This window comes from Monodon monoceros, unplaced genomic scaffold, assembly GCF_005190385.1.
Source record: "Monodon monoceros isolate NGI ecotype Baffin Bay Population unplaced genomic scaffold, NGI_Narwhal_1 Super_Scaffold_21, whole genome shotgun sequence".
In the NCBI taxonomy this organism is placed as follows: Eukaryota; Metazoa; Chordata; class Mammalia; order Artiodactyla; family Monodontidae; genus Monodon; species Monodon monoceros.
Window position 1 is genome coordinate 50,710,199 of NW_021703778.1, and position 14,952 is coordinate 50,725,150.

At 39.0% G+C, this 14,952-nt stretch overlaps 1 protein-coding gene across 1 annotated transcript in view; it reads right to left on the reverse strand.

Moving 5' to 3' along the window:
• CERS3 (ceramide synthase 3) overlaps nt 1-14,952 on the reverse strand; it is a 98,467-nt gene that overhangs the window by 49,381 nt on the left and 34,134 nt on the right. Inside the window, exons 6-8 of the mRNA XM_029238507.1 lie at nt 13,763-13,855; nt 10,918-11,046; nt 7,470-7,576 (exon numbers count right to left, since the gene is read on the reverse strand). Coding sequence (XP_029094340.1) covers nt 7,470-7,576; nt 10,918-11,046; nt 13,763-13,855 — 329 coding nt within the window. The remainder of the gene's footprint in view (nt 1-7,469; nt 7,577-10,917; nt 11,047-13,762; nt 13,856-14,952) is intronic.

Genomic DNA, 14,952 nt, shown 5'->3' on the forward strand with positions numbered 1-14,952 from the left:
TGGGTCTCACTGCCCTCACTAAAAGATGGTCCAATCTCTCAGCCTTGATTTCTTCTGGTCCTTTGCTAAAAGGAGAATGGGAAGGAAAAAAAACAAATCTGCCTTTCTCAGTTTTGTGTATCAAGTGTGCAGACACACGAGTGAACCCACAAACACTTGCACATTTACCTTGTGGGTCCTGTGGAATCTCCCTTTTCACAGAGAATACTCCTCAATTCTGCTCTGTACGCTGGCCTTTAACCTGTACAAATGGATGCACTACCATGGTGCCTGTGGATTGCAAAGCTTGGCCTTTTTCCTGTTTTGGGTTTTTTCCCCCATTTTTACTCTTTACTCAATCACCAAAGTTTACATGGTTTGAAAAAAATCACATTGTTGGTATAAATAGTAGTTGGTTTTGCTGGGCTGGATAAGGCAGCCACCAAAAGTAATTTTTCTAATGAAAGTTAAAGGTCTTTTTTTCTTGCTAATTGTAGGTGTGAGCATTAAGCCTTTTCAGGACAAATACTGGTTCTACAGGTGCGTAATTGCTCACCTAACATTCTAGAGATGGCTTATATTTCGAAGTGACCAAGTAGTTGAAGAAAACTTAATAATACTTAGGTAAGGCAATGATGCCTGCTCTTAATTATCAAATTTAGTAACTTAACTGGAAACATATCTCTTTTGTGTTTCAAATGTTCTGTTTCTAATCTTGATTCTTTCATAACTAGCTGTGCGATCCTGTAACTATCTTAACTTCTCACGTGAAAAACAAACAGGGTTGCAACGCTTCAACAATATCTATGACACGAAAGGCAAGAAGGGGTAAGGACTATTCCCAGCAGGTGACAACTGAATGCAGAATGTGATCCTGGGCCAAACCCAATAGTGAGGGAAAAAAGCAATGAAAGGCACTATCGGATCAACTGACAAAACTGAAACATGGATGGTAGATTGCTGCCTTTCCTGAAATTGATAACTATACTGTGATTCTGTAGAAAAATGTCCTTGTCCTTAGGAAATACACACTGAACTATTTAGGATTAAAAGGACGTGATGGTTTCAACTTTCAACTGGTTCAGATAAAATATGTATACATATATATATGTATATATATATATACACACATCCACATGTGTGAGCACGTGTGTGTGTGTGTGTGTGTGTGTTGAGAGAGAAAGAGAAACAGAGAGAGAGGAAAAAATGACAAAGCAAATGGGGGAAACGTTAACTGGTAAATCTGGGTAAAGGCAATATGTAAGAGTTCTCTGTGATATATTTAAAATTATCCTGTAAACTTAAAATTATTTCCAAACACATAAATGAATAAAGGGGTTGGACTAAATTATGAATTTAAAATTCTATGGACTGTTGTCGCTGTCCTTCATAAGTTTACAAACAGCAACAGAAGTGCCAAGCCTGTGGGGTGTGGGAAGGAGCTCCCCTGAGGGCTCCTTGTTGAATGAGATGCAGAGCAAACACCTGCAGTGTCATTTGCCCTCTCCTCTATAAGCTTTGTGACTGGAAAGTCCAGTTCTGAGATACTTCAACAGAGCCTCTCTGGCACGGTGCAGGCCCTCCTCTCCTCTGATGACTGTGGGAAAGGCACTGTGCCATCCCAGGAGGGCGAGGAAGCTGACCCTGGCACCATCAGACCCCTGCTCTGCCCCTGACTCACCATTCAGAACAGAGGCCCCAGGCCTTAGGAGGAAAGAAAGGACCATCGTGTCCTCACTCTTGTCTCTCTCTGATGGACATCAGCTAAGAGCACTGCTGTATGCTTTCAGCTTTGTTGTGTCTCGTCTTTTCTTAAAACTGTCCTCTCTCTGATAGCCATTTCAAGGGTTTATATGGCCTCATTGCCCACAAAATTCTCTTTCGTATGAGGCTTCTCAGGGTACCATTTTTCTATACCAGTGAGACCTGGATCATCAAAAGATGAAGCCCAAAGTCCTGTGAACCACTGGTGGGGAAAATAAAGTTACCACTAGCATATGTACCCTTGGAGATAAGGAAGCTATTTATTTGAGTATTATTCACTGTTGGAAATGTTTTATTTTTTATTTTCTTAACCATTTTTAAAATTGAAGTCTATTTAATTTACAATGTTGTGTTAGTTTCAAGTGTACAGCAGTGATTCAGTTATACATATATGTATCTATTCTTTTTCAGATTCTTTTCCATTATAGGTTATTATAAGATATTGAATATAATTCCTTTGTAGGTCCTTGTCGTTTATCTATTTTATATATAGTAGTGTGTACCTATTAATCCCAAAGCCCTAATTTATCCCTCCCCCTGTTTCCCCTTTGGTAACCATACTTTGTTTTCTATGTTTGTGAGTCTATTTCTGTTTTGTAAATAAATTCCTTTGCATCATTTTGTTAGATTCCACATATAAGTGATATCATATGATTATTTGTCTTTCTCTGTCTTATTGTACTTCACTTAGTATGATAATCTCTAGGTCCATACATATTGCTGCAAATGGCATTATTTCATTCTTTGTCACAGCTGAGTAATATTCCATTGTATATATGTACCATATCTTCTTTATCCATTAATTTGTCAATGGACACTTAGGTTGCTTCCATGTCATGGCTATTGTAAATAGTGCTGCAATAAACACTGGGGTGCATGTAACTTTTTGAATTAGAGTTTTCATCTTTTCCAAGATATATGCTCAAGAGTGGGATTGTAGTGGGATCACATGGTAACTCTATTTTTTAGTTTCTTAAGGAGCCTCCATATTGTTCTCCTTAGTGACTTCACTGACTTACATTCCCACTGACAGTGTAGGAGGGTTCCTTTTTCTCCACACCCTCTCTAGCAATTATTATTTGTAGACTTTTGTAGACTTTTAAATGATGGCCATTCTGACTAGTGTGAGGTGATACCTCATTGTAGTTTTGATTTGCAGGAAATGTTTTATTTTTTTCTTTTTGGAATATCCAAAAAATATGGGTCAGTATTAACAGCCTTCAAATACATGGAAAAGGTGGTGGATACAAAGATTTCTTCTACTGCCATCATGAACTGTTGCAGGCTAGGAGCTGCGTCTCACTCATCCGTGAGCTCCTCACAACATCTAGCAGTGGTGAGTTCCAGAAACAAAGCAATGAGCCAGCACTGCTACTCAGAAACTTCAGTTGAAACAGTGCTCCTTCCCTTCAGATCAATCAGCCTGGACTAAATTATTATCTACTCTTTTTATTTATGGAGGAAAATTGTCAGGAGTCAGGGGAACCGTTTATCTGACCATCGGAGGGTCTTTCTAACCAAATGATCTCGGGTGGTATTTGTATAATATTCAAGTAGATAGATACGTCCAATAATTCACAAATATAGAAGTCATTATTTTAATACAATAGTTGGGAATACAATGTGAATAACGTAAGCCTGAGATTTAAACGTTTTTGAAGAAAAATGCAAATAAATGGGGGTAACCAGGCAATTAGATTAAAGCAGTTTGGCCAGTGCCAACTGGAATGTCTACCTAATGTTGACAGTAACACTGTTTAGAAAATCAAGGTAATTAACTCTTGCTGACACTGACTGAAAACTGGCCAAATTAGATCCCTGAAAAGAGCAGGAAGAAAGGAGAATTGGGGACACAGTTGTATGGACACAAAAGGAAACTCATGAGGGGAAAGCAAATCTGCTTGAGGCTGGGGGAATAAAAGGAAAGGAGAAGAAAGGGAAAGACACGCATGATGTAAAACTCCTGTTCTGGGCTTCCCTGGTGGTGCAGTGGTTGAGAGTCCACCTGCCAATACAGGGGACACAGGTTCGTGCCCCGGTCCGGGGAGATCCCACATGCCACGGAGCGGATAGGCCCGTGAGCCATGGCCACTGAGCCTGTGCGTCCGGAGCCTGTGCTCCGCAACGGGAGAGGCCACAACAGTGCGAGGCCCGCGCACCGCCAAAAAAAAACAAAAAAAAAAACTCCTGTTCTTTTTCTCAAGGTTTCAGATGACTTTCAGATGGCACCACCCCAGTCACCTTTCTCCCCACTCAACCCTTCACCTCACCACAAAATGTACAACAAAAGCAGTTGAGAAGAACAGAGCAACTAGATGGCGAACCACCTCCCACAGAACCTCTAAAATGTCTGAGTCTTGAAATGGGCCTGTCTGCACTTTGTTTGGTCCATGGTAAATTCCCAACAAATCTGGACTAATAAAATATCCTTGAAAAGTGAGTCTGCAGAGTTACAAGTTTTAGACAGATGGTGGGAGCCAGACTAACAACAAGGAACTGACTTTTCCTCTTTGGTACCACCACTTGGTTGTGTAACATGTTCAAGCTGATGGGATGGCTATTTAAGTCAGAGTAATACACTGCAACTAATGCTTTCAAAAACCATGAAAAACCCATCTCCCAAACTTCCAATAGCTTGGTGAGGTTCTCCTTAAGCTTCCAAACAATGAAGAGCAGTCAATATCAGTACAGAAGAATTTTTACCCACAAAAAATTTTTTCAGTCAAGTCTGTTAATACTGGTTTATTCACAGCCCAACCTCCTGAAGACAGCAAACAGTGGTATTGGTTGCCCTCTGCAGTAGGCTGGTGAATTCAGCAAAGTATCAAGATCAAGAAAATGCCAAATGCATGTAACTCATTCTCCTTGAAATCCAGAAATGCTGGCAAGAGAATGAGTTCTTAAATCTAGGAATTTTTTTTAATAATATCTTTATTTCTTCTGGTTTGATCATTCTCCTTTCTTTTTTTTTTTTTTTTTTTTTTTGCGGTACGCAGGCCTCTCACTGTTGTGGCCTCTCCCATTGTGGAGCACAGGCTCCAGACGCGCAGGCTCAGTGGCCATGGCTCATGGGCCCAGCCGCTCTGCGGCATGTGGGATCTTCCTGGACCGGGGCACGAACCCGTGTCCCCTGCATCGGCAGGCGGACTCTCAACCACTGCGCCACCAGGGAAGCCCCTCCTTTCTTTTTCTTTTTAATTTTTATTCATTTATTTATTTTTGGCTGCATTGGGTCTTCGTTGCTGTGCATGGGCTATCTAGTTGCGGTGAGTGGGTTTACTCTTTGTTGTGGTGCGCCGGCTTCTCATTGTGGGGGCTTATCTTGTTGTGGAGCACGGGCTCTAGCTACGTGGGCTTTAGTAGCTAGAGCCTGCGTGACACGCTGAGCCTGCGTGTCCGGAGCCTGTGCTCCGCAACGGGAGAGGCCACAACAGTGAGAGGCCCACGTACCACAGCAACAACAACAACAACAAAATCTCTACAAATTATTTGAAACTATTCCCATCAAGAAATGGAGTCTAAATTTCCTTCCCTTAAATATGAGCTGGCCTTAGTGACTTGGATTCAATGAAGAAAATGAGGCTGGAAGTGACATGCTGTGACTTCTGAAGTTGGGTTATAAAAGGAGACAGCATCTGCCAAGCTCTCTCTTGAACTGCTCACCCTTGAAATCCATCTGCTGTGCTAAGAGAAGGTCAGGCCAGTGGAGGGGCATGGGCATGTGTTCCAGCTGACAGGCCCAGCAGTGGTTCCAACCAGCAATCAGCATCAACCAGCTGATGTCACGGGTGTCACCTGAACCTTGTGAGTGAGGAAGGCTTCAAGAAAACTCCAACCTTGACTGCCCAGCGACCATCTGACTGTAACCACATGAGTGAAAACCATGTAGATGATGTCTGTCAACTCCCAGATCCATAAGAAATAGTAATAATAATGTATTGTTGTTTTAAGAAAGAGCCCTGCAAAACATGGCGTGTTGGTAAAGTCTGGCCTGTACCCGTTTTTCTACAGCCAGTGATCTAAGCTAGGTTTGGTACATTTTTAAAGGGTTGTAAAAGAATCAGAACCAAACAAAGAAAAACATGCAACAGAGACCATATATGGCCCTCAAAGGCTAAAACAGTTATTCTATGGCCCTTTATAAAAAAAAGTTTGCTCACTACTGCCTTAAGCCACTAAATTTTTCAAAAGGTTTGTTTACAGCTATAGATAACTGGAACACATGGTACTTTTTGAACAAAATAAGTGTCACCAATGGGCAAATGCTGGATTTAGAGCACCATGAAAGTCACACTGAAAAGCCACAACTCAACTGCTATCTGCAAGTCAATACTTACCCTATCAATAGTTGCTATTGTACAATATTCTAATTTCATAAACACACCTGATCAGCCAAAGCAAAAGTGATGGTAATATGATTCATCAACCAAGAAGAATATCTTAAACATGTATCTCAGATTTGATTCTAGATTAAACTTCAAATTCTCAGAGACTCATTAATAATTTTAGTAATAACAGCTGGCATTTACTGAATCCTTACTATGTTCCAGACGCTGTTCTAAGCTATTTCATATGTATTACTTCAATTAAGGCTCATGACAACCCTTATTTACATTTTACAGATGAGAAACTGAGGCACAGAGAAATGATCTAACCTGTACAAGATCACACAGGTAGTAAGTCTGGAGCCAGGACTGACTTGCATCTGTGAAATTCATCACTGCATGATGCTGCTCCTCTCCAGAAAAGAATGTCTAATCAAGACACCCAATCCCGGGTTAAAGAACGCACCTGGCTTCCACAGGGCAGGCAGCACCCACACTCTCTTACCAGTCTTCCCTGCATGCTGCTAGTTAAGGGTGCTCTCCACCCACAAGGGATCAGGCCTGAAACCTGGGTCCCCATTTCATTCTGCTGGAACCTAGTACCTCCAATAGCACTAGCTTTTCTGTTGAGAATATCTGAAACTCCTAGACTATCCCCAAACTACAGTTAGTTTTAAGCTGTTCTTTCCAAACCATCAATGTCTTCCTCACATTTTTCCTCTGGTTTCTGTCAATCAACACATGGAAAATTATGCTTGCCAAAGGAATGATTGTCAGGAGAGACACAACATAGGTTCTATGTTGCCAGCTCTTGGCTAAACAAAATCAACAGACCGACCAAGAGCCAGTGGTCCAAATCACTGTTAGGACAAGTGATCATGGAAAATGAAATCAGCATCAGTTTCCTCTTCTGCAAACTGGAAGTGACGATACCTATCTTTATGATTTGTTGTGTAGCTAGTGCCAAGATGTATAAAGGGCCTAATCCAGTGTCTGGCATTCAATTAATGGTGGTTATAACTATTGTAATTTTAACACAGAATTTGCCTCTCTTTTAAAGAGCTGATAATTGGCCAATGACATTTCACTGAATAACTGGAAAAGCTGTTAATCACAAAGAAAGATCCAGATTCATGAAATCAGACACAGAGTAAGAGTTGCTGCTTCCCATTGGTTACACATCTTTAATCTCCCTTTGTAACAAGCCTTTTCACATTGGAAGGTGTGGTTTTAATTATCTATAAAAATATCTCCTTCACATTCTTCTTTCCAGCTGAACTTGGCACAAATAGCTGGAGATCAGTGTAAGAAAGAAAGAAAGGGCAATGCTCCAACCTGAACAACATGCAAGGCCACCTCAGCACAGTGACCAAAGGCACACACAGCACCTTGTCTACTCACCAGAAGGGAAAAATAATGAGGCGGCTGATGAAAAATACGATGGAGAAGATGAAAAACAGGATGTTACAGGTTTGCTTCCATCCGGCATAAGAAAACATCTTAGCAGACTGAGAAAATAGAAAGAAATTGCATTCAGATAGGGTGATATTCATGTAAAATTTTTAAATTAAATATTTATAAATTAAATTATACCTGGGATTTGCTTCAAAATCTTGGTGGGAGTTGGGTTATGGATGAGAAATAGCTGAAACAAGATTGGCTATATTGATAACTGTTAAAGCTGGATGATGGGTCCATTGGGCCCATTATACTCTTTACCTTGTCATATGTTTGAAACTTTGCATAATATAATGTTTAAAAAATTAGTTAGAATGACTGTAATATTACTCCTGTATTTCACAAGCACTACAAATTAGCATAATTAATTTTAGCATGTATTTTATCTGGGCATTTATTGAATTCCTCCATTTAACTGGGAGGAGAGCTGAATTGAAGAAAGGCTGGGATATGAGTGAAGTCCTGGGCTGGGCTGGGCATGCTGCAATCAAGGCGGCTACTTTAAGGCAGATGACAGAAGAAGTGAAGTTAGGAGGCAGCCCTTGGGGCCATGCCCTGGTTGAAGTAAAGCTTCAAGCACTTGATTTTCTCTACTTACTTTATGCTAGCCTGTAGTGCTCATATTATCTGTGTTGAGTGAAAAGAATTACAGAAAGTGTTGTTTAATGTGGTACTAATGTAACGAGGATTTTCTCTTGCATTATCCAGCGGGGCCCAAGGCTGAATGGGAAAGAGTCTGAAGTTGGGGGTGGAAGGTGGGCAGGTGGGTGGTGTGGCTTAGCCCTGCCAGTTTCAGAACTGAAATCACCCAGGAACCTCAAGGCCCATCTAGAACAAGAGAAGCAGCTTATTACATTTCAGGAATGGTTTACATTGCATTTTCCATACTTACCATGGGGTAAGAATGTGATCAGACTATGGGATTGGCAGGGGCCCAAAAGGGAACAGCCTCCATTGCTGAGACAGAAGTCTGGCATGCCAGCTGGGCAGGACTTGCATATGGGGAGAAAGGCCAGAAGTTTAGAGGGCTTGGAATGGAGTGGGGAGCTGTTTGAAGGGTCAGAAGGTAGGCCAGGGTGGGAAGCTAGAGATGTGCATAGCCATGAAGAGCGCTACTTTGCCCCCACTTGTAATGGCAAAGTAGCACTCCTTTGGGCAAATGCACACGTGGCCTATTCTGGGTTGCGCAAAGATGGATATCAGAGAGTAACCCTTCTCCTTTGCTAAGTATCAGTCAAGATACTGTTAAAGTGTTGGGTCCTGGATCTAAACTTAACATGCAGAAAACTAGAGAGGATCATGAAGATGCATGAAGAAGGCACAAGGTTGCTTATGAGTAAAAATTGTAGATGCTGAGGCTGTTCTTCCTTGCAAAGAAAGAACAAAGAAATGACCCAACAACTGTCTTAAGGAACATGAAAGATTAATAGTCTCCATCTTTAGGAAGGTCTAAACAGGGGTAAAAGTTGTACCATGTCTGGGTTCAATTAGAACTTGACTGAGAAGACAAACACTAAAACAAACTACTTGAGGAAGCTATGGAATAGGCACTCCTGGAGAATATAAAAAATCAGTCCCACGCCACTATTCAATGTTGTTTCTACCACCAGCTGATGGAGGGTACTGGCCTCGGTCACTGAACCTCAAGTTAGATCCTGACTTGTGAATCAAGAATTATTGATGATCATTAACAACATGAAGCTGTTCTCATAGTTTACCCATGTAGGTACCTGAGTTTGACATTTCATTTTTCTTCTGTTTTTTACCTAAGGACCTCAGAACATTTTCAAACGATAGTGAGCTAAACTGCACAATATACCCTAAGAGGTAGATATGACTTCTCATGCTACAGCTGAGGATAGAAACAAAGCATTAAGTGATTTGTCCAGGTCACCTAGGGAGCTATGTCATGTCAATGGCAGGGTAGACAGGGATAACACGGTGCTTATTCCCAGTCCCAACACCTAACGCTCCCTTTTAGTAACACAATGAAGCTGTTTTTACGGTGGACACACACCAAAGGCAATTGAACTAGAGGGTTAGAAGAATAGAGTAGCATAAAATTTTTAACTCATGGACAATTTGGTCTTAATTTTCAGGCAGGGTTTCTGAGATATGATCGGAGAAGGAGGTAATTAAAGCAGAGATGGCTACATTCAGAGAGCAACATACGGAAAAACTGGCACAATCCTTCTTCTGCTAAGCCACGTGTTGCCCTGAAGCACATATAATAATCTTGACCATTAGAATGGTATTTACATGTCTAATTACGATTACGTACAAGAAATACAATTCTGTACACAGCTAATATTTTAACAACAGCCAGTTGCTTTGAAATGGCTTCAAATGACTTCTGGTTATATCTAGAACAGGGTTTGGCAAATTACAGTTCAGCCTATGGGCTAGAGCTGGTCAGCCCTTGAGTTAAGAAGGGTAAGAATGGTTTTCACATTTTTAAAGGGGTATAAGAGAAAAGAAAAAACAACAAAAGAGAAAAATATGTGACAAGAGATCCTATGAGGTCCACAAAGCTAGATTTACTACCTGGCTCTTTACCAAAAAGTTTGCTGAACCCTGATCTAGAAGAACAAGATCTTATTAAATTAAATTTAATTTCTTCCATATCAACTTACATTCAATTATTAGCCCTTGAAGAGGCAATCCTGAATGCAAATGGGTTAGCATCATTTTCCCTGGCTTCACTATAAATGAGTATATTTAAATTATGAACAATGTGGCTCTAAGTACAGCAGGACCCACTGCCTCAGGGTAAACAGGAACCAAAGCACATCAGAAACATGTAGAGAAAACAATCCTAATTTTGCATCGTTCCTTATATTTTGTGTGGTTTGGGATTAGGAAGACTCTTGTTTTAATGTCCCCTGCTCTGAAACATTCCTTCCTTAGAAAATAAATGTCATTTAAATAAACATCGGCTCTATTCCTTAAAGCTGGAGGAGGGTCCACGCAGGGAGGTGCAAGCATTCAGTGCGTATTTAGCTTTGCTTAAGTGAATATACGGTGCCGACTAACTTTAAAAATCTACAATGTCATAGTCCAAGTTTTCCATTTAAAAGCTTAGAGTTCATTCCTTCTTCAGATACCTCAGCTTACTTCCTAAGCTAATATCTGCATGCAACTTGCATAAGTGGAATCCCACAAATTAACCTCTCTCTCGAGTACCATGGAGAAAAAAAGTTAGAAACTAAAAACTGAAAGCTTTCCTTTCTTTGAGCTTGAAAGATCTGGGGACCTAGAGACATCTGCAGACTTTGGGTGTTTTCAGGACAGAGAGCTCTGCTAAATCACTCACAGACAATTCTTCCTGTGAGGAGTCACATTAAACCCAGGACATGGTATTGTTATTAGTTTTTTAATGGCAAACGTTTACCTCCAGCCAAATGTCAGCCGCATCGTGTAAAATCATCACGAGGGTCCCACTGCGAATATAATTAGCACACCAAGAGAAGCTCATCAAACTAACAGCAGCCAGGTGGTGGATGACATGAGCTAGAAAATCCTATATAATGAGGGGAAATGGAAACCATTAAGCAAATGCAGTTATTTCTCAATCACTGGAAGAGATAATAATAATAATAATTTTAAAACTAACAACTGACATCTGCATATTTTGAACTTTGTAAAATGCTTTCACGTTTATTCTTAAGCACAATCCTTGTGAGGGAGATATAACAAGTGTTATCCTCATTGATTAAGTCGTTTAACTTTGAGATAGCATTGAATAGTTGTCATCTAAGTCCTAATATCTGCTGTTCTTCCCACTGTTCTACACTGGATATATGTACACACACACACACACACACACACACACACACAAAGACATACATACACACCCAAGCATATTCCTGTGTACATTTACATTTATTGTTAATTCCCTGCCTAATTCCAAGACAAATATAATAAAACTACACAACTATTAAAATAAGAGTTACTGCATATGAAATAAGGAACAAATGAAAGTGGAATAACTACAGTAGCAAAATACTTCACACCCCCCAGGACAGCTATAATAAAAAAGACAAACAATAACAAGTGTTGGCTAGGATGTGGAGAAGCTGGAACCCTTATACATTGCTGGTAGGAATGTAAAATGGCATGGCTGCTTTGTTAGAGTCTAACAATTCCCCCAAAGGTTATACATAGGACTACTATGTAGTCTAGCAATTCCACCCCTAGGTATATACATGAGAGAAATAAAAATATATGTTCGTGCAAAAATTTGCGCATCAGTGTTCATAGTAGCATTATTCATAATAGCCAAAAAGGTAGAAACAACTCAAATATCCATCAATTGATAAATGCATAAACAAAATGTAGTATATCCATATAACGGAATATTATTCATTAATAAAAAGGAATGAATTATTGATGCATGCTACAACATGAATGAATCATTATGCTAAGTGAAAGGAGCCAGATACAAAAAAACATATATTGTATGATTCCATTTATATGAAATATCCAAAAGAGGCAAATGCATAGAGGCAGAAAGTAGACAGTGGTTGCCTGGGGCTGTGGAGGTTAGAAGAAATGGGGAGTGACTGCTAAAGGGTACAGGATTTCTATTTGAGGTGATGGAAATAGAATTGACTGTGGTGATGACTGCAGAATTCTACAAATATACTCAAAACCATTGCATTATGCACTTTAAATAGATTAATTGTATGGTCTGTGAATATCCTGATTAAAACGTTTAAAAAAACTTAAAGACTTCAGTTTCCTTGTAGCCAAAGTAAAAGAATAAACATGATAATAATAACAGCCTAATTTATTGAGTACTTACTATACACCAGAAAGTGCTTTGTATGAATTAACTTGTTTAATCCTCACAACAACTGGAGGAGGTAAGAACTATTTTTAGCTCTACTCTATATATGAGGAGACAGATCTAGTTTAGCAAATGTAGCCAACTAGCTCAAGATGTTAATGAGTGAAGTCAGGGATCCAAACTTCGGCAATTTGACTCCAGAGCCTGTGCTTTACCCGACTCCTAATAATTTTATGTCTCTGAAGATGTGTATTTACAAATATATGACATATATCTACATTTAATTTTTGAAAAGGTGTCCAATGCACCCGTAAATAATAAAAAGAAAGCAACTACTGAAAAAAATAAAAGGATCAAAAGTGGGAAAAAGATAGGATCATTACAGGATCAACCTACCTGAGTATATGTACGAAGACCTTCTAAATAATGATTATTTTCAATTCTATCCCTTCAGAAGATGACCCAATCAATTAAATTTTGATATGTTCTTAGCCTAAATTAAGTTAATAACAGTTAAACTATAGCTATTATTAAGTTTTCTGAAAAAGGAAATCATTTCAATCAGATTTTTTCACAGTATGTTCTTATGGTTTATTCTGTAAGTTTCTTTTCAGATCTCCAGTTGAGCAGCTGACTGGGCCCCTTAGTGATAGATTGTACACCATCGCTCACTCAAACATCATTTAGTCAAGCCAACTTGGTTTTATTTCCTTAATACTGAATTCAACTTAATTTTCAAATTTTGCTACAAACCAATCTTTTATATAGAGCGTAGCATATAAAGTACATGCCAAGAGTATTTGTCATTTGATCTGTACTGCTAACGTATACGAGGAAATCTGTGACTGCATTGAGAGTGTAATATGATTTTCTGTACCAGCAAATAGGAATCAGTAACAACCAAACAGTTCCTAAAATACCACACTTTGTAACCTCAGAGGATGCATTTAGCATGCCTGTGACTCAGTTTCCCTGCAAATAAAGCAAAGCTAATAGTACTTGAAGCAATGTTTTCTAACAAGGATCTTGGATGAATTAAGGAAAAAATGTTTTCAAAGTCACTGAATACATCAAAAGAATTATATAAAGTGGTCTGTAAAGGACGTGGCTGTAGAATTAAAACTACCAGCACTTTTCTTCTTTGCACTGAAGAATACGAAATTCCCAAACTAAAAGAAAGAAACAGACATCATAAAGGGGAGTTCTTTTCTTATTGAACAAGTGTAGAGCTTCAAAGTTAACGTTTCTATAATGTTTCACTACAAATACTTACCAAGGCACCAAAGTATGAGCATATTTGCACTATTCTTTGTGTTATAAAAGCAAAAAAGTTATGAACTGGAACTGAACATATATAAAAATATGATTTAAAGATTAGGATTTGGGGCAGGGGGATAAAAACTTTTGAAAAAAATGGATAAAGTAGTTTTGTAAATAAGACACTTACCTTCCTCTTGATATCAGAGCCAAGGCTAAATAAGAGAGACCAATAAAAACTCATCTCCAAAATGTAGTACCAGTACTGAGATGGCAGCAAGGGCTGAGAAAACAAGAGTATTCACTACTTTAATGTCACCATATAAACAACTCATTTTAAGGATTAAAACTATTGTTTATACCTATTTATATTCCACAGAATTCTCCCAAATAATAATGTTTTACATTTCAACTTCTGAGAAGAAATCAGAGACAACATTTTGAGGCATTTTGTTTCTGAAAAGGGAGACAAGAATTCCAAAGTCAAGTTAAATGTTTTGTTTAAAATTTAATAAAACTACAACAGGTGTAAAAGCATTCTTTTAGTTGAGTGAGAGTTAAATTAGAAAAATAATTTAAAAATCTTTACTTAAGAACAATGGAAAAGCTGTTTTGCTCGTCCCACAAAATACCTTGTTTTATATTTCTTGAATACTACTCAAATCTGATGTCCTAACCTCTTCTGTAGTGACAAGATGGTGATCCAAATTGGCCCATTCTCAAATGGGACAGTAATAAAATATATACAATTATTTAAGTACTCTAAAAATGTCTCCTGAAAAAAACAATGAAATTTCCATGGCTAGAATTTTCTTTAAAATAGGAGGGGCAGTATGTTTATTTTAGCTAAGCTGAGACATTATATTACTTGGTGTGATGGGTTGTAACATTAATGCCCTCAATGAATCTCACCTTCTCATATTCATGCCCTGGTACAGTCTCCTCTAACATCACCAGGAGGCCTTTGAATCTTGGCCTTTGGTCAAGGGGACATAGCAACTATGATGCAATCAGAGACCTCATAAGCACCATGTAAGAAACCTGAGCTATCCTGCTGGAGGTCACAAAGTAGAGCATCAAGGTGTCCACTGACAAAAATACAAATGAGGGCACCAGGGACATGTGATATGCCCTAGCCAGCCTGTCAACTAACTGAAAACACATGAATGAACTCAGCTAACATCACATGGAGCAGAACTGCTTGGCTGAGCCTAGCCAAAATTGCTAATCCATATCATAAGCAAATAAATGGTTGTTGTTTTAAGGCACTAAGCTTTGGTGATGATTTATTATACACCAGCATATAACTGACACACCTGAGAAGTGAAGAGTAAAGCTAACACATTAAATGGAATAATTTTCTGGTCAACTCATCATCCT